At 44.8% G+C, this 23,688-nt stretch overlaps 1 protein-coding gene across 2 annotated transcripts; it reads left to right on the top strand.

Annotated features, from left to right (window-relative positions):
* Positions 1-527: 527 nt before the first annotated feature.
* On the top strand, positions 528-22,923 carry VDAC1 (voltage dependent anion channel 1). Of its 2 annotated transcripts, XM_083489668.1 has the most exons (9): positions 528-1,180; positions 11,619-11,688; positions 12,742-12,791; positions 12,948-13,100; positions 13,197-13,249; positions 17,949-18,176; positions 18,758-18,908; positions 21,176-21,233; positions 21,915-22,923. In XM_083489668.1, the coding sequence occupies exons 1-9, from the start codon at positions 1,079-1,081 to the stop codon at positions 22,004-22,006; spliced, it is 957 nt and encodes a 318-aa protein (XP_083345794.1). In that variant the 5' UTR covers positions 528-1,078; the 3' UTR covers positions 22,007-22,923. The 2 variants fall into 2 exon arrangements, with proteins under 2 accessions (XP_083345794.1, XP_083345795.1); XM_083489669.1 differs by lacking the exons at positions 528-1,180; positions 11,619-11,688; positions 12,742-12,791; positions 12,948-13,100 and having other exon boundaries at positions 13,197-14,501; positions 16,810-18,176.
* Positions 22,924-23,688: the final 765 nt, after the last annotated feature.

The raw sequence follows: 23,688 nt of genomic DNA, 5'->3' as shown, positions 1-23,688 counted from the left end.
CAAGGAGCTCCCGGGGGCGCGCGTGGTTCTCCCCGTGTTATCCTCGCAACAACAGCCCTGCGAAGTGGGTCAGGCAAGTGGCCCAAGGGAGCACCCAGGGATTGTCCTGGCCAGGTGGGGTGATTTGAACCCTGCTCTCTTCGTCCTCATTTAGCCCCCACATGTGCATGACTGTGCATGACTGAGGTTTTCCCCCCTCGTCTTGGCTATGGTGTGAGTCTGTGCTGTTAATTAATGGGGTTCTGCCTTCGGAGAAGATGAGCCAGCCCTCAAGGAGGTGATTATGTAATTTGCTAGCAATTCATGTCCCTCCTGGCGTGACGCTGCGCGCTGACGTCACGGGGCTGTAATGGTGGTGTGCCTCGAGATTTTTTTCATGAAACAAGTGTGCCTTTGCCCAAAAAAGGTTGGGAAACACTGGTCTAGAGGCTTCACTGGCCTGATTCAGCAGATGCTGCTTACGTTTTTGGACAGCTCCCCCACCGGGCATTCTTGCCATGCATTTTAGCATATCCGGAATTCACACCAGCCTTCCGCTGCCTACGTGCGAACGATCCTCACGGATTATCTGGTGTAGCGATCTCTGCTCTCTGGCTTTTAACCGATTTCTAGCTGTTTCGAGTGTTCTATTCGCTTGGAGACTTGTGTGTGCAAAGCGAGGAATAAATACTAATAAAGACGGCCATTCCTAAGCGGGAGCTCCGCTTGGAAGCGAGGGCCACCGATTTCAGTTGGAGACGAGGCATTTAACACCATCTCCTCGCCACCCTGTCTCGGGGCAGAAAAGGCGATGCGCTAAACCTGAACGATCCGACGACTCCGCGGGCGCCGCCTCCAGTGTGGCGCTTGGCAACCACCGTGCGGCTTAAGACGCGAGAGACGCCGCCCTTGGCTCATTGGCCGAGCCGCTCCCTTCGCCCGGAAAGCCCAGCCCCGCTTCTTCTGCCATCCCCCTTCCCGTCCCCGGCGCTCAGCCTATCCGTGGCCGGCCAGCGTCCGACGGCGGCGCAGTCACGTCCCTCTGCTCGGCAGGGAGGGTCCGTCTGCCTGCCTGCCTGCTGCCCGTGGCTCTCCCGCGATGCTGGCCTCGGCGCCTGCAAGATCCGCCCCGTTCCACGCCGCCGCCGCCGCCCCTCCCGCCGCACACCAGAAGCCTTGCTGCGGCCACGGCAAAGACACGGTAAGGCGGACGAGCCAGATCGGCCGCTACTGGCGGCGCCGGGGCTGCTTACAGCCTCTCTCCGGGCCGCCGCAGGGATCGGGAGGGAAGGCGAGCCGGGGCCGGCGGCCTTGGCGCGGCTACTGCTCCCCTGCCCGCCGCAGCCGGAGAGAGGGATGCTGGGGGAAGGCGAAGGCTTTGCGCCACTGCAGGCCTGGGGAGGTGGCCGTCGCGAGGATGGCGAGGAGAAATCGCCTTGCCCTCCAGCGCGACCCCTGGCGCCTTGCCCTTTCTATTTCAAGGCCGCGAAGGCTGGCTGATCGGCGCGCCGCCGCAGGCCCCGGAAAGCCCTGGACGAGGCCGCCTCGCTTCGCCGCCGCCGCCGCCGCGGGCGCCAGAAGCCCTCTCGCGGGCCTCCCTTGTGCGCATCTGCTTCCCATCAAAGCTCTTCCCGTCTCTCCATCCTTCCCTCCCAGACGTGCCCGGCTGGCCCTTGGACACCTCTTCTTCCAAGCCAGCGCCATCTGTGTGCCAGCCCATCTGTGTGCCAGCCGGAGGCTCCTGGAAGACGGGGACGAGGGGAGACTGCCGCTCCCCTTCTCCCCGCGCTCAGCAGCACCGAGCTGTAGGTGACCTCTGTGCGCGAAGCGTGCTTCGCGCCGACTCCATGTGCTCTTCTTCCTCGCTGGAAAGGCCTCGAGCTGAATGCTCCTTGCGCTCCTGGGCAGCGCATACCCAAGTAGTAGCGAGGCCAGGTGGTGTAACCCCGGGGTAGGCCACAGGCACGGTAACGTGGGTTTGGCAAGGTCTAGATGCAGCGCACAGGTAACAGTGTCGTAGCCTTTTCTGGCTACCTGTTAGTGGGTGCTGCTTTCCACATCTTTTCCTCTTTTCAGGATCTTCCCCTTGACCTCTAAATGCCCCTAATGCCCTTGCTTGTTCTTATATCTGCTGGATGAAGGCAAAAGTTCAGTGGGCCGAGAACATGGAGTCATGAGGTTTTGCCCAAAGGGCTGGGTGTATTTGAATGTCTTCAAATGGATGTAGATAATTCTAAAGGAATGTCATTTTAAAAATAAATAGCAAGGGTTTTTTCAATATTCAAGAGCATGGCTACATCAAATGCCACTGTCTGCAATGGGAAATACCTTCATTCTCAGATTGATTTTGATGTGTTTCAAAAGGGCTATCTGAACGTGACCTGTTTTTGCAGCTGATTTTTGCAACCATTATGGCTGGATGCAGATTGTATTTGTTGCCCTAGGCAGAAGCCCAGTGCCATTCATAAGGCCAATATAGCGGCTAAGTAGATAGAATTCTACAGTGCCTATTACATTACATATATCTAGCAAATAGACAGTTAATTATACGTGGGATATTTCTAATTTTCCATGTATACTGTCACAATCCTTTTTGTTTGTAATAGAATTAAACACAATATTAACTACTAGCACAAATTCAAAGCCATTGACAACCAAAGGTATGGGGATAAAACATAAATGTGTATTTTGAAAATGTGCTTTGGTATTGAGCAAAACTGACACATGACATCCAATTCTAAACATGCTTTTAAAAGTACATGTGAGACTAATGTTTCTTTCACACTTCAGTATGGAACTGTGATTTTTTTTTTGACATGACATGCTAAATTTCATTCACACCAGTGGCTACAGTGTTCATTGGACAGTGTTGCTACTCCCTCATCCTTTCTGCACATGTGTGCTTCTGTTCCAACTTGATTCCCCTATGAAAATGGCAGGAAAAATAATTTCATCATTTTACTCCTGCTATTTTTTTGTTTTTTTGTTTAGTGGGGTTGCAAACAGATTCTTTGTCAAAAGCAATACAGAGAGATAGCATCCACTTTCAGATACATATGAGACATATGTCCACAGGTTCCTGATTTGGCAGGTGATAACATGTGCAGAAGTCAGATATCCTCAACTGGTTCAAGTTGACTGACTGGAAATCCAAGGGACTGAAGGCTACTGTATGAAAGAAGCATGTACACTGTCATATGTAAATATTCTGGCTGCCAGTACAGGTGTTGTCTTCCAGACAAGTGTCCAAGGAGCAAAACAGGCTCATGTAGCCATTCACATATTACATTTAGCAGATACTGATCTCAGTGGGAAGTTACACTGAGGCTATTGTTTTTCAGTTGCTCTATTTGCATATGCCTCTGCTCTTTTAGCAAGGCATACACTAGTGATGTGCTTTCCTTTTAATACAATTATTTCAATAGAACTGTTCATGTGTGGGCCACATTGGTAAAATCTTCTCCAAGACGCCCTGTTAAAAGGCTTCCCAGCAGTTTTCATAAAGCCTGTGGCAGAAACAAAGCAACACATTTAAAAAGACACCTAGAGGCAAAGTAAGAACAAAATCTAATTCTTAAAACACAAAAGAAGAAGGTGTTTTCCTTCCAAACCTGAGCTTCTTGCGGAAATGATACACTCGGGCGCATCTGTCATTCCTGTTCTCCTCCCGTATCTTCTTCGTCCAGCTAGGGGGTGGAGTCAGAACTGAGTGCTCACAATGGTGCATTCAGATCTTGATAATGAGTATATGAAAGGTTCATCAGGATTGCAGGATGGATATCACTGGAGAGAAGGCAAAGAAAATCCTCAAATGCACAACATAAAAACACAGAGCCAGAGAACTGTGCACTCACTATCCTTTTACCACCTATGGAAAGCAGGAGCTGAGTGCAAACTGTTTCTCACCAGGGAACATTAGATGCAAAAAGCAAGGATTGGTAGAAGTCAGATATTGACTGAGTGTAGCAAAGATGAGATAGACATGACCTAGGTGACAGTGGAGATAAGATAAAGCTAGCACTGTTAGGAATGGGTTGTGTGTGTGTGTGTGTGTGCGCGCGCATTTATATAGACATATGGGAGGGATAGTGGCTTGATATATAGAGAAGAAATTTGGTCCATTTTGTTTGTTGTTTATTGAAATGTTTTAAAAAGATACAATGAAAGAACCCCCCCTCCCCTATTCCCAGCAATGCAGTTAGTGATAATGGACAGTTAGCATTAAATCTCCAATGTCCCATTTTTCTCCCTGCCCCATGCCTTTCATGTCATTGATGTGTCAAGGTCTGTGACTTAAATAAGGCACAATTTACAGTTGCTACATATATTGATTTGACTATTCTGGTAATCAATTTTTTACAATGGAAAAAAGATTAAGAGAGAGAGAGAGAGATAAAACAAATCGGCGTTGGTGGTGCAGAGGGAGCAAAATCCGTCTTTTCAGTCTGCAAGATTCCAAGAAATTATGTGGGATATTTTGAAATGTATATTCCACCCTTCTTTTAATATAATGTATTATTGCTTGTGAGCTGCAAGATCTAAGAGGTCTTTCATCATGAGACTTGGCGACTTTCCACTTCTGCAGTCTGATACGTTTGGCTCTGACTTCTGTGGTGGCCACATCTCTGTGCTTTAGACATTCCCTATGTAAAAGGTATGGATTCCAGCCTATAATAGTTGGGAGAAATTCCTCTGAAATAGGAAACATTTACAGGTGACTGAACAGAACCTCATACAGTGTGAATAATTGCTTGGGCACCACTGGAGTATGTGGACCGAGTTAGCAGATGTAGGATTTCTTCCTCAGCTGGTTATGTATCTAGTTTGAGAGTCATTAAAATGGCTGCTAGCCATCACAGCTATGCTCTGCCCCAGTGGCTGGAGACAGAAATGCTTCTAAAAACCAGTTGCCTGGAGCCACAGGAGGGGAGAGTGTACTCATGCTTGAATCCTGCTTGTTGGTTTCCCATAAGCATGTGGTTGGCCACTGTGAGAACAGAATGCAAGCAGTGGCGTAGCGTGGGTTGTCAGCACCCGGGGCAAGGCAAGTAATTTGCGCCCCCTAACCCGTGGATTTGCGCCCCCTAACCCTAACCCCCAGATGTTGCGTCCGGTGCGGCCGGGCCCCCCTGCACCCCCCACGCTACGCCACTGAATGCAAGACTAGATGGCCCTTGGCCTGACCAAGCAGGCTCTTACGTTCTTATGTAAAAATATTATCAGCAAATGAGTAGCAAGGCATTTTCCTACCACTTCTGTGTGGCCAGGTCAAGTCCCATGCAAAATGTCACTTCAGTCAGTATGACTGTGAAGTCTGCATGTGGGTTAGAGCTGGAATTTTATGGAGGTTTGACCGTGGAGCAGGAAGTCAGAACAAATATTAGTCTCTTGAATCACCTTTGTATTTAGTAATATGAATGTGTAAATCTTACTGAGGCTGATATCATTCATGTTCTGTGGGCTGAAGGGCTTAGGTTTGATTGCTTTCTGCACCTGTTCACACAGTAAGTCAGGGAGAATAAGGTAGGATTCAAAGTATGTAGAAATTCTTTGCTTACAGTAGCTTTGTGGCAAGGCATGCTACCAGTGTTTGAAATTGGTCAGGCACCAGCCACATTTCCCAGCTGGCTTTTGACCACTTGCAACCAAGTGAAGATGGACTGTTTTCACACACTAATACCCCATCCTGTAGAATCCTATCAGTTATGGTATATTTTATCTGCACAATTGGAATGAATTTCTGGAATCAAATTGCTTTCTCTGTGCAGCTGGAGCAGCAGCAGTCACCATTAAGGAAAAAAAGGTTGTAATGGCCCTCTTATATGTGACTGTCCCTGGATTAAGTCAGTTTTCTTATTTAAGTTCTCAAAGCTCTTAACCTTGCTCAAGGTTGACATCTGAACTAGCCAGATGTTTAACTGAGACTCAATCACAGTCAGTCCATCATTTGAAAAATAAGACTTTAGAGCTGTCTTACCCCAAAATAGCAACTAGACATTCTGTTTTGGCTACGGCAATCTTGGTTTAAGAAGCCATTTGGCACCTAGCTTATATATCTGAGTTTCTAGCACTGTGTGCTACATCTTGTTTGGGGAGGTTTCTGCTAACCAGCAGCAAGGAGGTGATCAAATGCAGCAAGGAAAGCTGAATTACTTGGAGAAAAACACAATATTATGTGATTAAGACCAAACCTGAAAACTTCTTTGTACAAAGCTCCTCCTATTGGGATGGATTGCCTTAGTACCAAACACTGTGTCAACATCAGCCCTGACATTCTGTAGCTGCTGGTACCTTAGGATTCTGCCACCGTCTCCAGATTCCGTGAAAATGATACATTACTTGTTACTCTTTAACTCTTTTGATGGGGGTCTAAAGTCCATTCCTCCTGCCTGGCTGGGGTGTGTGGTGGCGGCAAGCGATTTGGGGCTCAGGCAGCAGTGAGGGGGTCAGCAAACTTTTTCAGCAGGGGGCCGGTCCACTGTCCTTCAGACCTTGTGGGGGGCTGGACCATATTTTTTAAAAAATAATAATGAACGAATTCCTATGCCCTACAAATAACCCAGAGATACATTTTAAATAAAAGGACACATTCTACTCATGTCAAAACATGCTGATTTCCAGACTGTCCGCAGGCTGGATTTAGAAGGCGATTGGGCCTGATCTGGCCCCTGGGCCTTCGTTTGCCTACCCATGCTGTAGCTGGTACAGAAGCAGGCTCCACAGCTACTGTACCAGCTGCAGAAGAGGCACTAACTAAGGGCAAGAGAGATGGATCAGCAGAAAGTGGCATGGAGATGGGTGCCAAGGCCGAGGTTGACCAAAGCTGGAACTAAGCCTGCCTAATGTACATTGGTTTTCACAGCGGAGACTGAGAAGTGTATTCTTATCTATTTCATAAAATTCATACGCTGCCCGGTTGTGAAACAACAACCCCTCAAAGCTGCTTATGAAAGATAAAACAGTTAAATCAAGAGAAATTTGCAACTATACTTTAAAATATACAAAAGTTAAAATGCTAAAACACCTTAAAATGATCTTAACTTTCTAAGCTTAGTCTCAATAGGCAGGGAGTTCCAATGGGAAGGTGCTGCCACACTGAACAAATGAGTTCTTACAAATGCAGAAGAGGCATTAGTGCTGCTACTGCATCTCTCTCCCCACTTAGTCAGAGGCACTATGCCTTCAAATGCTGGTTGCTGGGAATCACAAGTTGGGAGAATGCTGTTCCACTCAGGGCCTGATTCTGGGCTTCCAGTGGGCATCTGGTTGTGCACTGTGAGAACAGGATGCTGGACTTGGTGGGCTTTTGGCCTGATCCTGCAGGGCTTTTCTTGTGCCCTTAAAATAAGATAGGAAGATTTTTATTTTTTTTAAGACAGCAAATCATTCCTTTTGGTTTAAAAAATGAATTGTTCCATGCCCAAGGGTCCAGAACAATTTCAACTTGTCATCCCTTTGTGGCTATGCAGGCTTGTATTTATTTTAAGAGAAAGTTCTTATGCCGTTTTGTTGGTGCTGACCTTTAAAGCCCTAAACAGCCTCGGTCCAGTATACCTGAAGGAGTGTCTCCATCCCCATTGTTCTGCGCGGACACTGAGATCCAGCTCCGAGGGCCTTCTGGCGGTTCCCTCACTGCGAGAAGTGAGGCTACAGGGAACCAGGCAGAGGGCCTTCTCGGTTGTGGTGCCCACCCTGTGGAACACCCTCCCATCAGATATCAAGGAAATAAACAACTACCTGTCTTTTAGAAGATGTCTGAAGGCATCCCTGTTTATGGAAGTTTTTAATGTTTGATGTTTTATTGTATTTTTAATATTTTGTTGGAAGCCACCCAGAGTGACTGGGGAAGCCCAGCCAGGTGGGTGGGGTGTGAATAATAAATTATTGTTATTGTTATTATATCATCAGTGACAGGGATATATAAGAACAAACTTACTTTTCTTTTAGAGGGAGGCTTCTTAACCCGAGTATGAAGGAACTCCAACCTATTCCTGCCAGTTGGTGTTTCCTAAAACAATTATCATCTAAAGCTTGCTACCTGACTTTGCTTCCACAACATCTTTTAAAAATGTAATAATCCTATAAATTGCAGAATCATGAGGTGAGACAACAGATGCCAGAGTTTAGTGTTGCTAAGTCAGGAGCGCTTAACACTGACTTGCATTTTGTCCCTGCTATTTCAGTCTTGGTGATATCCTTGAACAGGGATTGAGTCATGTGATAGCTTTATCATCTTCAAGGCTGGGATCAGACACTGACATGCAGTTTCACTTATGACCCACTCGGAGTTCACATTCTGAGATCCCAGAACTGATATATAGGGGCATTTACAGGCTGCCCTGTTAAGACCCTGCAGCCCCACTCATTAAGCTCATTGAACTTTCAACTTGTGGAGGCTGACAGTTGTCTTTGAGCTACCGCAGACCTAAAACGACTGATCAGCTCTTGCACAGAGGAAGCAAGTAACTTTTCCTCCCCTTGATGATTCATATCTTAATGGGGGTTAACCACAGAAAAAACACTGTGATATTGTCTGTTTCAGACACCTGATCCCCTGTGAAGTTAATAGTTGCCTAGAACTCAATTCTCATTAGATACAGGATTATCTTTTAATATTCCTTAATTTCAGTAATTGCATAAGATGGGATTTAGACACTTCCCACTGCTTCATAGGCATAGTTTAGACTGCTGCATTAAGCCGGCATGTCATGATCGATTCATCACACAGCCATCGCTGACGTTTCCCGTGCTGTGGTGGCTTTCTTGAAAAACCCCAGAGCTGATCCTGGTGACGTGGCTTTCTTCAGTGCTACCTGCTGGAGTTTTAGAATGGATTTGTAGCCAGCTGAAATAGAAGTTGTCCTGACTGATAGTAGTCACACCTGAGCACCATGAAAACATCATTAAGGATGTAAAGGAGCTGTTCCAGGTATTGTTTCCTTCAGCTCACACTGGTATAGCAGTGGACAAGTACAGCACTGGAGAAGGAGGCCCATGAAGACAAGCTCCTCTGAAAGGAATTTTCTGGTTTTGGAGCAGAGACAGTGCTTGCCGCATGGAAAGATGCATGCAGATATAGTCACTCAAGACACCTGTAGAATCCTGAGAGGTCCCTTTTCTGACCTAGTGCTCACATTCAGGTCAACTACTTTTGAGACCTGTTAACATTTCATGGCTCTCTTTTAGCCTTTCACAGTGACACTTATTGAGTATATCAGGGGTCAGCAAACTTACCGCGCCTTGGGCTGGTGTCTCCAGCGCTGATCGCATGGCGGGCCGGAGGGCGGGGGAGCGCGTGCCCATAAGCGTGCGCACATGCTATTTCTGGCGCACTTCTGGGTTGGAGGAGACCAGAAATAGCTTGTGCGCATGTACATGGGCCTCCTCTGACCCAGATGTGCACCGGAAATAACGCTTGCGCATGCGCAAATAATGCTTGCACTTGTGCACAAGCTATTTCTGGTGCTCCTCCAACCCGGAAGTGGGCAGCCGTGCAGCGCAGCGCCGGTAACAGTGGGTGGTGGCAGCAGGCAGTAGGGGTTGCCACGGGCCAGATAAACGAGTCCCACGGGCCTTAGTTTGGGGACCTCTGGAGTATATGCAGTGGCAGAGGAAGGAAGGGTGCGGGCCGCCCCGGGTGTCATCAGTGAAGGGATGTGACAAAATGACAAAATGTGAGTTTTTTTAAAAAATGGGGCTCACGAACCTTTCAGTTCAGTCAACAAATGTAACGAAATGTGGCTGGCACTGGGCGCCACACCGCATGGGCCGGCACTTATTGCGGGGCCTGCAGCGTGCCCAAGCCACGCGTCTCGCCTGGGAGTGACGTGGTGGCTTGGGCGCCTGCAGGCTCCTCGCTGCCTGAAACAGCTGCTTGGGGCTTGCGCCTGCCCTCCGCCTGTCCCTCAGCTGCCCTACAACTGAAGGGGAGGTGGCGGAGAGGCTCCACGTAGCACCCCCCTGTCCCTATGGGCGGCTTGCCCTGCCCCCGGCTGCAGGATGCACACGCCGCACCAGGCACATGAGCGGCTAGTTATGCTGCTGAGAATATGATTCTTGGCCTTCGGGTCTTCCATTTTGATAAAGATCTGATTAGTCGAGGAGCATCCATTTTAAGCTTACTAAGTTGGGTGGCAGGCTTGGAGCACCCTGGAGACGGTCACAGAATAGTTAAGTTAGTATCACCTGGGGTTTGTATCTCTCAATCAGTGTACCCTCAAGAATGCTGACTATGTCACTAGGTCAGAAAGATTCTTTGTAGCTTGTTTTCTGGGTTTGCTTGATGTAGCAGTTCAATTTGAGCCAGAAGAGAGACTCTTGAGACTCTTGACTTATCTAAGAGTAGTATCCAACTCTGGCATGCAACAGCTTGTTGCACTTAGCGCTTCAGGCTGTGAATAACTGCTAAAGTACCTATCTGACATATGTGCTCTGGTAGTTCTCTTGTAAAAGCAAATTGCTTCTGGTCTGGAGCCAAAATAAGCAATAACTTAGTGGTGCTTGCTCCAAAAAGGTTTAGGGACACACACCATTGGGTGTTCAGCATATCCTTACTTTGCGTTCTACTTTTCAGCGGAATTATGGTAAATCATTCTGTCTGTGAAATATGAAATAGATCCTCAATGCCTGTTGCTTACTGGCAAAATAAATTATTTTGTGTAAAGCTTCTAACCTATGGTGTGCAGCTAGTAGTATACTAATGGATCTTCTAATCCATTTAAGAAATGAGGGTGGAATCTTCAGTTTCTACAATAAACAATCCTGCACCATGTGTAAGGCACTGTTATATATTCATCTGGGTGAAGAGTAAAGGATTTAAGGGCTCATGAGTTGGGTCTGTCTTGGTTATTGCAAGGCAAGTCTACTTATGTGTAACATACTGGCCTTGAAGGAGGAGATGCTTTAAAATGTCATTTCATTGAGCTCAATTATAAGTTTTGTTAACCTCATGTGGTTATAGACTTGATTGCTATGAAATGGATCTCTGTGGTTCCTGTTCCTAAAGAATGATTGTTTTTAGAAAAACTTTTATGTATTGACATGTAACAAGGTGCTGGATCCAGATCCTAATATTGCATAGCTTTGATGGCTTTGTTTGATTTCATCATCTGTTTCTGATGGATGCTTTGGGCTTCAAGGCTAGCTGGAAAAGAGAATAAAATGCTTAAATGATACTATCTCCTTCCTTTGTGGAAAGATTTAGAAGAAGGGAAAACATAAATAGTGAGCTCTATATCGGGGGTGGGGGAGGAGAGAAGATGTTGTTAACTCAGCAGATTCAGAGTGACATGTTTCACATGCACCTGGCAGCCCAGATCATTGTGATCTGTTCATGTTGTTAAGGATCAAGAGGTAAATTAAAGCCCCAGGATTTTTTTTCTTGGCCGGATTTTCTTCAATATATTTTTTTAGGTGATTCAACATTACAAATAAAGGTCACGACAAACTCAGCTCTGTTCTTGATTGTGGGGTTTGTTTTTATAGCGACCAGTGAGAGGGCATCTCGGTGATGTAACATGAAAAAGGCTTTAATTGGTCCGCTTTTTGGTTACTTGGTGGCTGGACCTCTGGAATGACCAAAGCACCGTGGTGTTTGGATTCTCCACAAAACTCAAGTGTCTTTTCTCTTTTTTTGGCAGAAAATGGCTGTTCCCCCTGCTTATGCTGACCTAGGAAAATCTGCTCGAGACATCTTCACCAAGGGATATGGTAAATATTGCCACAAGGAATTGGTGGTGTTTCACTGGTTATCTGAGTTGTTGATTTCTAGGATTTCACACAACTATAATTGCAGTTTCTGGCCAGTTGTGTGTGTTATAGATCACAGTCAATATACATAGATCAAACTGTGCCCTAAGAATAGGTCTTTCCCAGTATGCACTGGCTTCTGGGCATCATTTAGCTCACTTAGTAAACCTTCTGACTAAAGATGCACAGGACTTCTCTGTCCAGATGAGTATAGCTCATGTCCTTCAAGGTGTAAACTGCAGCAGAGGGATGCAAAGAATAGTTCTCGGATGTAGCTCCCACTTTGTAAAAGCCCATCTAACTGTATATCTGGAGGCACTGTTGGCAATTGTAAATTTTTAAATTGTTTTTCAGTGACAAAGACAAGGGGAGACATGTCCCTTTTTTGACCAGACTGAATTAACAGTTTTATCCAGCTGCTGTCAGCCTGAGTAATCAGTCTTGTCACTTTACTCTGCAACCTGTGGAAGGGAGTAAATTTGGGCCAAGTCCTAGCTACCTTTGAATTTGTATACTAAAGATGGTGTTGTGCATTTGGGCCTTTACTTGGGAGTATTTATTTCAGCAATTTGCCTTCTGATCCTTTGAAGAAAACTGTTTGTGTTCTGTTAAATATCTCATGGAATCATGGATCTCATCATGTGTTTCCCCATTATTCATTTCATTTATATCCTATCTTTCTTCCAGTACTGCCTCGTAACACAAATTAAAACAGATACAACTGAAAACACACCAATCAACTGAAATATATAAAAATGCTACTCATTTTACTTCTTGCAAGAGCAGCAGCAAAAGTTTATCATGTTTATGCTGATTGTCCTGTGGCTAGATAATATATTATGTGAATATAATCATATCCCAACTTTCTGCAAGCTGCAGAAATTAGTGTAGCTTCTTAAATGTTATTCTTCCTGCACAGAAGACTTACATTTTATGAAAGTTCAATCAGAATCTCTGCTTGCCTCTGCCCCAGATGGTTACTGACATCATTCTGGCTTACTTATATTTTCTTAGGATTTGGCTTAATAAAGTTGGATTTGAAAACAAAATCTGAAAATGGACTGGTGAGTAGAGAAAGACCAAACATGATTTTTTCATGTCATTTTAATTGACCCTTCCAATAAAGCCACCTGTCTGCTTGGACAGGGGCCTGTATATTTTTCTAACTTTGTAAGGTGACTTTGTGAAAAACAGTTTTTCACCCTGCATTTTGTCCTTAGGAATTTACAAGCTCAGGTTCAGCAAATACAGAAACAACCAAAGTTTCTGGAAGTTTGGAAACCAAGTACAGGTGGACAGAATATGGCTTGACATTCACAGAGAAGTGGAACACAGACAACACACTAGGCACAGAGATCACTTTAGAAGATCAGGTGAGTGTTACATTGAAATATGGCAGTTTTTCAACTCTTTAAGCACTCATCTTTTCGAACTATAAATGCAATTGGTGAATTTCTTTTTCTGTTCAGCTTGCACATGGACTGAAGCTGACCTTTGACTCCTCATTCTCTCCTAACACTGGGTAAGGAGTGGGTACATTCATCCAGTAGAATAACCTTTTTGTTGTTGTTAGTTGCCTGCTTAATTTGCTTTATCTTTCCAATCTGGGCTGCATTAGTGATTATCCTTTGTGTGCGATCATCTTTCCCTTTTCATGAAGGTCTTTTCTTTTTGCAAACTTAAGTGTGGTGCTATTTAAAATAGTTAATCACTTGAGCCAGTTGTCATAACTGCTGCTAATTTTGGCCTAAGATGCACGTGTGGGTCTTATAAATGCAAAATACATCTTCCAACAGCCTGTAGTGCAAGGTCTATTTAGTGCTACTTAACAATAACTGTCTCACTCTTTACCACTAAGTTGTGCTATTTGGGACGCCTCTTCTTCCCCTGCCCCAGCTGGATTTCTGGTCTCCCTTCTTGCAGGCTGTAACGCTAGATGCCTTTGGTTGGATGAAAGGTTTTGATGCTGTGGTTGTTTCCTGCATGTTATGTGGGCCAGGAGGATTAAGCAGCTGGGAGATTATACGTACTTAATATTTGTGTGTGTGCGCGTCTTCATTTTTATCATCCTTTCTAAATGCTCCTGATGTCAGAATGTTGCACAGCTAAAAGTAGTGCATTGCATTTCCAGTAATCAGGGCTGCATTCATTAGGTATGGTGTCCCTTTCCTGAGTTGTGGATGTTCAGTCTCAGAATGATTACTGAGTATCTGCTCCATAGCCTCCAGATTTGGCTTTGCAGCATCATTACAAACTCAGGTTTTACTAGCAGTGCTTACCTGGATGGGAATAAAAAATGTAAAATGACAGAGCACCTTTGCTAAAAGCACCAGGGGTTAATGTGGCATCCACCTTAGCATTGACATGAAGCTCTAAATCAGAGATCTACTAAAATTATTAAATTAAATAGATCCTTTTAATTACTGGTGTGATTTTAAAATGTCCATTTGGGAATTAGCCGTTTTAAGACGCAATTTAGACATGGTGTTAAATGCACCTCTTGGTTGTTGCATATTTTATTGTTTCAAATTGGGGTGTGTGTGATTCGCTTTGGGGACTGCGGAATGTGGGAAAGGAGTGGTTTCACTCCTTCCTCCTCCACCGTTGTGCTAAATAAAATTCCTCTCTGCAGAGCTGCTATTCACCCAAGACACAGGGAACATTGATTTTCATCAGAACCACAGTGGCAAAGAAAAGAATCGCCTCCCCACTCCGACATCACAGTCCTGATGAAAACTTGCCCTGTACTTGCCATTAGCAGTGAAAGGACAAAGGTTGCCACAGCATGTTGTGTGTTTAGTGTTACATTAAGTGTGGCCCTTCGCAACCCAGTTTCAGAAGTTGCATTTTCAAAACAGCTGAATTACTGATAGCAGAGTGAGGAGGGCTACATTTTAAAGGCAGGTAAGACACAGAGCCATAAATCCCCTTTCCAAGTGAGTGGGTATTGAGAGGAATGCTTGTGTGGACTGGACTCCAGTGACAGGTAATCCTTTCCACTAGGAGTCCTCCATTCTGTCTTGACTGGATACCTTCCTGCTGCCTCATTGGTGGCACAGCAGAAACCACACAAGGGAGCGATGAACCTCAGTCCTGTCATTCCCTTGGTGCAGGTGTTTGCAGACTTTGACTGACCTTCATAACCAATCAAAATGTCACCACCAGCCACACCTCTCCCCTGACCTGGTACTTGGAGCGCTTCTGAAGCTCAATATGAGGTCAAAGTGTCCCTAACATGCCTTGGGGGCCCCCACTGCCCCCGGTATGAGACAAGCCTCTCCGGGCGTTGTCCGGTGTTGTGCTCCCCCGGGATGGACATCAGTCTTCATCCCGGAGCACTCAACGACACAGGTCGGATGATCCTGTGCACGCTATTAATCAGCAGATTCTGCAGTGATGACTGGAAGCATAATTGTGAGCATTCTTAGATTTATTTTGCAATATTTACAGGACAAATCATAATGGTGTCTGCTCTCTTCTTCAGCAGCAGATACAGAGAGAAAAACATAGTGCAACAGCACTACATAACAAGAGATAAGATGTAACTTCCATCCTCAGACTTTCCCAGCTCAGGAAAGTAAACACAGACATGTGACTTACCAGTCATATATCAGCAACAGAGGAGTGATTTGCTAACACAAAAGAGACCCCCCCAATTCATCTTTCACATTGGGATGGGATAACCTGTCCCTGATTTCTGCAGAGGTGCTAAGGAAAGCTGCACAGAGGAGGCTGGCTTCCTGCATGTTGGGATAACACCCCAGCATAGCCACTGGCTTCAGTGGGGAAAGACCCTGCTCTCCTTTTATAGCTGGGTCCCTTGATGGAGTTTGGGAGTTGAAAGAGAGGGTGTGTGACATGCCTGGCAAAGAAAGCTGGGGAATGGCTAAGGAAGTTTTCCCTGTGGCTTCCAAGCAAGACCGCAGGGCGGATGGGAAGAGAAGGAAGGTGGCAGCTTTCCTGAGGTGCTAGTTGAGACTGTTCATGACTGTCCATTTCTCCATCAGTGCCACACAAGCATCCTTTAGGGAGGGAGTATAGTTCAGAGGTACAGCCTGTGCTTCACATGCAGAAGGACCCACATGAATGCCCAGCACCAACCTAATGGCCTAAGGCAGCAGTTCTCAACCTGTGGGGCCCCAGATGTTGTTGGACTACAACTCCCATCATCCCTGACTACTGGTCATGCTGGCTAGGAATGATGGGAGTTGTAGTCCAGCAACATCTGGGGACCCACAGGTTGAGAAACACTGGTCTAAGGGTCTGAGTATAGGGCAGTTTCCTATGTTCCTTGCATGCATAGCAAACTCCAGCTAGATCAGATAACAGGTAATGGGAAAGTGCTACCTGAGACTCTGATGAGCCTCTGCCAGTCAGTCTAATCAGTTCTGGGTTAGATGGACAAATATACTAGCCTAATATTAGGCAGGTTCCTGCCCATATAAAGCTCCTTAAAAAAAATACACCACACTGTTCAGGAGTCACAAATGTCAGATACGCGTGTCCTTTCAATTAATCCCAGGGAAAATGGAGGCATGCCAGCATCCCTTGAATTACCGTATTTTTCGCCCTATAGGGTGCACCGACCCATAGGGCGCACTTTTTTGGGGGGGGGGAAATAAAGGGGAAAAAATTATCCCCCCCCCCGAGCCCAAAGAGCAAAGAAGCCATGACAGCGAGCAGGATGGATCCCGCTAGCTGTCCTGGCTACGTTTTTAGCCTCGGGGCTGGGGGTCTGGGAGCGAAGGCGAGGTTGCGCACCCTCGCCATCGCTCCCGGAGTTGCTTGCGGGGCTGTGGGCGGGGGAAGTCCGAGCTTCCCCCGACCCCAGCCCCCAGAACAGGCTGTTGCCCGCAAGCCTTGCAAGTCCGGTGGGAACTCCCGCCAGGCTCCCAAGGCTTGCGGATAGCTTTCTGAAGCTTGGAGAGCAAGAGGGGTCAGTGCGCACCAACGCCTCTCGCTCTCCAGGCTTCAGCAAAAGCCTGCATTCGCCCCATAGGACGCACACACATTTCCCCTTCATTTTTGGAGGGGAAAAAGTGCGTCCTATAGGGCGGAAAATACGGTAATTATGTGGTTAAGTGACACCATTTATATAAATGAAGTAGTGAAAGTGTTGCTTGACAAGGACTGGTGTGCGTTACTGATAGCGCCTGCCTTCAGTGAACCTTGAACTGTGATCTCTTGAGGTGGCTCTGAGGTTTGCTTCTTTTCCAAGCTTGAAATGGAGGCACCGGTATGTGAAAGAGGGATATGTCTGCCGATTAATGTAGCAGTCACCTCCTGGGGTGCATGTCACATCGAACCACGAGCTGTTATACCTGGGGTTTCGGTCTTGGATCATCTCAGTGTTCCATTTGGCTTCAGTGTAAATATCCAGGTTAAAATAAGGCTGAAGGAACTGAGAGGAAATAATGCGGTTGATTAATAGCAGGTAAAAAAGTAGGTCCTTAATTTAACCAGCATGTGGAAGGGTGCCTGGTGATAAAGGCATTGCAAGTAAAATGTTTGCCAACCATCAGTTTTGAGTCAATATCCCCAGATAATGTTCCAAATAATTTTCCTAACCTACTGCATTGATCAATAGTCCCCTGTATTGAAATAGTGTAGTGCCTATTTCAACAGCTCAAAACAGGACTGATTGCTGGTTAGAATCATAGAATTGGGACCTCAAAACCATCTAGTTCAGTCCCCTGCTGATGTAATAAATTTGTTGCTGTAGTTTCCATGATAGGTGGCCATCCATTTTTTGCTTTAAAAGCTCTAATAATGGAGAGGCTCAAAAAATTGGCCTACTTGTTTCAGCCACCAGGTGCATGATGAGGTAGCATCTTAAGATAGCTTATGCATGGTGACTATAGCTTGTCAAGCGGCTCAGCATACAAAGAAAGAGGTTAATTTGTGTTGGCAGTCTCCATGCTACCGCTAAAGGTTTCTGGTGGTGGCAAGAACATAAGAGAAGCCTGCTGGATCACGTCAATGACTCATCTAGTTCAATGTTCTGTTCTCAAAGTGGCCAACCAAAATGCCTCTGGAAAAACCACAAGCCGGATATGAGCACAAGAGCACTTCCCTCCTGTAGTTTCCAGCAACTGATATTCAGAAACATTTCTGCCTCCAACTGTGGAGAATGCATGGGACTGGTACATAGCAGTGAAGGGGAAATAGCTTTATAATGCATGATTGAAAATGAATAATGTAAAGCACGGTTTTCCTTTTAGGAAGAAGAATGCTAAAGTCAAGTCTGGATACAAGCGGGAACATATCAACTTGGGCTGTGACATGGATTTTGACATCGCTGGTCCTTCAATACGTGGTGCCTTTGTCTTTGGCTACGAAGGTTGGCTGGCTGGTTACCAAATGACTTTTGAGACTGCTAAGTCCAGAATAACTCAGAGCAATTTTGCTGTTGGTTACAAGACCGACGAATTTCAGCTTCACACCAATGTGTAAGTACTGGGAAGACTGCATACTGGGAAAGTATTGTAAGAAAAAAAAAGAGCCTATCAAGTTGGTGAAAAGGAAGGTGGTACTGTTTCTTTATCAATAACTTGGATGCTTTAAACATCACTGTTTTGGTAGGAGGAAGATTGTATTTTCACTTATCCAAATTTATATTTATTCAAATATATAGGACCTTCCAGATCATTTCTAAATCCAAATCTCCAAAACCCAGATGAAGGATTTGGAGACCTGGGTTCAGAAATGATTTGGCATGGATGACAGACTTAAGTTCACACTAGATTATTGAAGAAATAAAAAATGTGAAAGGATGTTGTTAATATATTTCCTTCATGTGTTTTTTTAAGCACCATATATAGATTGTAATTTAGATTGCCCTTCATCCTGTAGCATCTCACAGCAGTATACAAATGATGAAAAGCTAAACAATATAAACATTAAAAAAGAGTAAAAGCCCAGCATCCAACCATTAGAGCAGTTCAGCAGCAAATCATAAACATAACCATGCCTAGGCTTGCACTCTTCCCACAAATTACTGTACAATAAAGTATGAAAAATGTTCTTACAGGAATGATGGCACAGAATTTGGAGGTTCCATTTATCAGAAGGTGAATAATAAGTTGGAAACTGCTGTCAATCTTGCTTGGACAGCTGGAAATAGCAACACCCGCTTTGGAATAGCTGCCAAATATCAAATTGACCCAGATGCATCTTTCTCTGTGAGTAACATGTGGACACTCCTTTTCATTGAGATTTATTCTGTTACAGAAGCTGACTGCTTAATTCTCCTGGAACTCCAAGACCATTTAACAGAAGCAGCTCAGCAGGTGGGGTGGAACAGCTATGCCAGCTTCCCAGCAGGTGGGTTTCTGTTGCTTCCTGCATAGGGCAAGGTGGTGGGGAGGTTGGTGCAGTGCAAAAGCATCAGCAGAGCCAGTCCTGCACTTCTGCCAATGCACAGACCTTCCTGCTGCCTTCGCCTCCCCTCCTGGAGAGCAACAGCAACCCATCTGCTGGGTCACCTACCTCACCTGGTAATCACTGCTTCCTCTTGCTTCACGTATCAAGCGAAGTCATCAATAAGAAGCAAGAAAACAGATTGTATCTGAGCAATACAGCTTTGTAGATCTAGCACTTTGCCTAGTTGCTCATAGTGAGTAACTATCACTACCACATGCCTTCTCGCTGCTGCTGGGCAGAGATGTGTATGCAGCTTCACTCAGTGCTGTGCTATGGCAGCTGCACAGACAATCTCCTCATCGTTTCCTTTGACTCATGAAACTACTGGCTAAAGAATAGAAGGGAGAATGAGCCAAAAGGTTTAACAAACCTAACTTACATGTGTTTTGAACTGGCAGTACTGCATGAGCTGCTGCACCTGTGGCTGGCTCATTCTCTCTTCCATCTCACGACTCGAGTTCTGAGGCGGATTTAGGGGAGTGTGACTAGTTTGCCTGCACTGGGTGCCAAGCTGAGAATGACTTAGCAAGGGGGGCACTGAATTTTGGTGTCACGCAGGGCGCTGCTGATATTTGAAAGCCCAAAGTCTGCCACTGGGCAAGGAGGAGGAGAGGGCCTTCTCGGTGATGGCTCCCACCCTGTGGAACGCCCTCCCATCAGACGTCGGATGTCAAAGAAATAAACAACTACCTGACGTTTAGAGGACATCTGAAGGCAGTCCTGTTTAGGGGAGTTTTTAATGACTGATGTTTTAATGTATTTTTAATCTTTTGTTGGAAGCCGCCCAGAGTGGCTGGGGAAAGCCAGCCAGATGGGCAGGAATATATATATATATATATATATATATATATATATATATATATATATATATATTTACAGGGCCAAAGGTCCCCCATGCCTGACTTATAGGGTTGTGTCCAATGTTAGTTCTACTCTGAGTAGCCCCGTAGAAATGAATAGACATGGCTAACATAAGCCCACTACTCCATGTAAAATTTAATTGGGTAAAACTCATTGCCCTACAAACACATCTGAGTAATAACATTTTTTAATTTTTATTTTAAATCTCTGCACCTGAAAAAAAACTCAACATTTTCCTTCCTGGGGATGTTTTATTGTGTTTTTAATATTCTGTTGGAAACCACCCAGAGTGGCTGGGGAAACCCAGCCAGATGGTTGGGGTATAAATAATAATCATCATCATCATCATCATTATTATAGCCCCTCATGTAGCCTCAGTAGCACTGATGCTTTAAAACACTGGTCTTTACTGTGGTGGCTGTGGCTCTATCCTGCTCGTTCCACTTGTGAACAGGTGCCTGACATGGCCCCACTGGGGAGGGCAATGGGGAAGGGCAGTAGAGGCACGAGGGCAGGGTGAAAAGCAGGATCCAATAGGCAATCAGAGCTGTGGTAGAAGTTGACGACCCCTTTCATTAATTATTTCCTTGGTTGGAATAATGCATGACGCACCTGCAGTAGCTATTCTGGAGAGTGGAAAGCGAGGGCTCTCCCGTTCAAGGCCAGTCTTCGTGTTTTGGCTGCAGTATAGAGGCTGACTGGCAACTGGATGACTTGCAGAGAGCTTTTAAAATGATTCCTGGCAGCAAAACATCATGCTTGGCCTTAGGTTCAAATTTATAAATGGGTGGGGTATAAGTTTCCATTTGCTTTCCTTTTACACTGGCAGTAAGCCGACATCCTAAGTTCATTCTACTTGTGCCATTTGAGCTGCAAGCCACAATATTGTACTGATCACCTGGAGAAAACTTTTGTTCAGCAAAAGTAAAGAGTTTGTTAGGAAATACATGAGTAGTCTTTTGCAAATTTAGCTGACGGGGATGGGCAGGGCGGGGGGAGACCTATTGAACTCAACAAGATCTGCATTTTCAAATAAACATCCACATGCTTTCCGAATTCCCAATTTTCTTCCCCTGAGCAAATAAACTGTCATTTCTGTTTTCCACAATTCTTTTTATGATCTGCAACAAGAACTTTGAACGATATCTTCACTTTTGTTTTTCAGGCTAAAGTGAATAATTCCAGTCTGATTGGTTTAGGATATACTCAGACTCTGAAGCCAGGTACGTATGGAATAGAATTGTATTCGATTCTGCTGACCTTTTCTGTCCAAATGGTGATGGTAGAAAATGACATGAGTGATTTTGTTGTATGCTTGTGCTGTGCGGAAAGCCTGATTATTCTTCAATCCTAGTGATCAATTCTTTCAGGCTTTATTTTTATCTAAATTTGAATTCTTGTGAAGGCGACTGAATGCCACTCCATCTGGTTTTTATATTTTTTCCTGTACTTCCTCAGATAAATCGCCAAAAACATTAAATCTAAATTGACAGAAAAAGCTGATCAGTCTATGTAAGAATTATGGATAATTGATCATGCTTTATTGTAGTCATTTGCTTGGATCAAATCTAAAATACTAAAAGAGGGTGAGTCAAAGGACAGTGTTGCTAATGCTGACATCACAAGGAATGGTGTTAGTGAGGTGTTTTGGTAGTTGTATGGAAGTTATAGAACCACCGTTCTATATCAGGAAAGTGTTAATTAACCCTTTATATCCATTGTATGTCTAGTTCTTGTACATCTCTCAGATAGGCTTCTTATATGTCCAGAATTTCCCAGACATAGCCAGAACACGGCAGTCGGAAACTGTGTCCGGGCGGAAATCGCTGTCAGATTGTATGCATTGCCCTTATGTTCCTAACTATGAATGCTCATATCTTCCCTCTCCCTGTTTTGCTATGCAGGTATTAAATTGACATTGTCGGCTTTGTTGGATGGGAAGAACGTCAACGCAGGTGGCCACAAACTAGGTCTAGGACTGGAATTTGAAGCATGAAAGAAGGAATTGTACCACCGTTATTTCTGGTGATTAATTCTGAAATACTATACAGCATAGCTACCTTCCGAATTTAGTGTACTTTTCAATGTTTTATGTCTGGGATGCAATTATTGCCATGTGTCAGTCATGTTGAACCTGGTTAAAGAAGGCTAAGCTTCAAAGTGTGTGTTTTCAGAGAAGGCCGGTGATGATTTTTTTCTCTCCAGTTCCAGACCTTTGGGGGAATGTTGCTTATTAGAACGCCATACTTACCAGCTCTTAATAAGAAGGCCTGATTCTTGTCTTGAACCTTTTTCTTAAGATAATGGTTCCTGAAATGGTTGAAACATTTGGAATTCATGCTATGAGAATGCCAATCCATCCAAGTGCTCAGGAAGCTCCTTTTCCTGTCACTTGAATTAGCAGGCTTTCATTCTGTGATGGAGTGTTCAAATTTGTCTGATAAGGGGCTGCTCAGGCAGATGCATCACACACGTTTAAGTCTTACTTAGTTCTCCCTCCTACACCTTCAGCTCTCTTCCTACACCAACAGCTTGCCCTTGGAGTGCTTTAGAGTGTTCACTTCGTATAACTTTGGCGTGTAGAAAGTTTGATGTGACTCAGCCAACACCACTTAAAAATCACACCCCGTGTTGTGGTTCTTTCCCTTGCACTCATTATGGAAAAGCTTGTACGACAGGGCCATAAGCAGGGAAGTCTTTTGTAACTGTAATCTCCTAGTGACATTGCATTAAACAAGATGGACTTTGTTTCTATCACTTCTTCTTCTTCTCTCTCTTTTTAGCAGTTTAATGGTTACATCTTCAGTCTTCCATCTTTTTTTGTGTGGCATTAGACCCCAAAATGCTGTACTGGACACCACTTAAAATGAAACAAACAAGCAAACCCAACTTGAATAAAACATTGAAACTTCATCTCTAATTGTGTCTGTTTTCCTAAATGGTTTAGCATCCCCATCTGTGTTCTTACAAAACGCAATGGCTGCATTTCTCTTGACAACCTATAGGTGTTTTCCCCCCATCTGTTGTAAGACAGAACAAACAGATGAGTGAATATCCCAGTAAAGTCCTCAGTATGAAAGCTTTTGGTTATTATGGAAACAAATGAGACCCCCCAATGTTGCAGTCACTTTCTAACAGGTATGCTAACCAGTCACATTCTCCTCTAGGACACTTCATGACTCCCCACTGTTTCCATGGTTTCTTTTCCAGTTTGACCCTCAACATTTCATGGGATAATCCACCCTCATTTGGATTCAGGTTTTTGGTTTTTTTGGGTGTGTGTGTGCATTTTTTCCTTGTTAAGTTGTTTAAAAGAATTCTGCAAACCTTGGGATTCCCCAAAGCATGCCGATATCTCCCCCAGTGTACATGGAGTTAAGATACACAAAAAATGTAGGTCTGTGTCTTGAGGAACCTTTGGTATGGGGTAGGCATTGTGGAAGATGGAGGAATGGAAGGAACGAGAGTCTGGATCACACAAGAGATGCATATTAGACTGCACATCTGTTTGAGAGATCTACCCTTTCCCCTCCACTACGATTATAGTTGCTTTCATCACAAGCAATGCACATGATGGAAAAAAGTACATTCCTTGGAGTTTGTTTATAGCCTTATCAGCAAATGAATAACCTTGACAGATGTCTGTCATTGGTTCTTGATCCTATGCTTTATTACAGT

Source organism: Podarcis liolepis (assembly GCF_965112155.1).
Source record: "Podarcis liolepis genome assembly, chromosome: 2".
Lineage (NCBI taxonomy): Eukaryota > Metazoa > Chordata > Lepidosauria > Squamata > Lacertidae > Podarcis > Podarcis liolepis.
This window is presented reverse-complemented; position numbering and strand designations above follow the sequence as displayed.

Excerpts from the sequence above, each read along its gene's own strand:
- VDAC1 (XM_083489668.1), top strand. The coding sequence starts at position 1,079 with ATGCTGGCCTCGGCGCCTGCAAGATCCGCCCCGTTCCACGCCGCCGCC. Across the intron at positions 1,181-11,618 it reads GCGGCCACGGCAAAGACACG|AAAATGGCTGTTCCCCCTGC; the intron begins GTAAGGCGGACG and ends TTTTTTTGGCAG. Across the intron at positions 13,101-13,196 it reads AGATCACTTTAGAAGATCAG|CTTGCACATGGACTGAAGCT; the intron begins GTGAGTGTTACA and ends TTTTCTGTTCAG.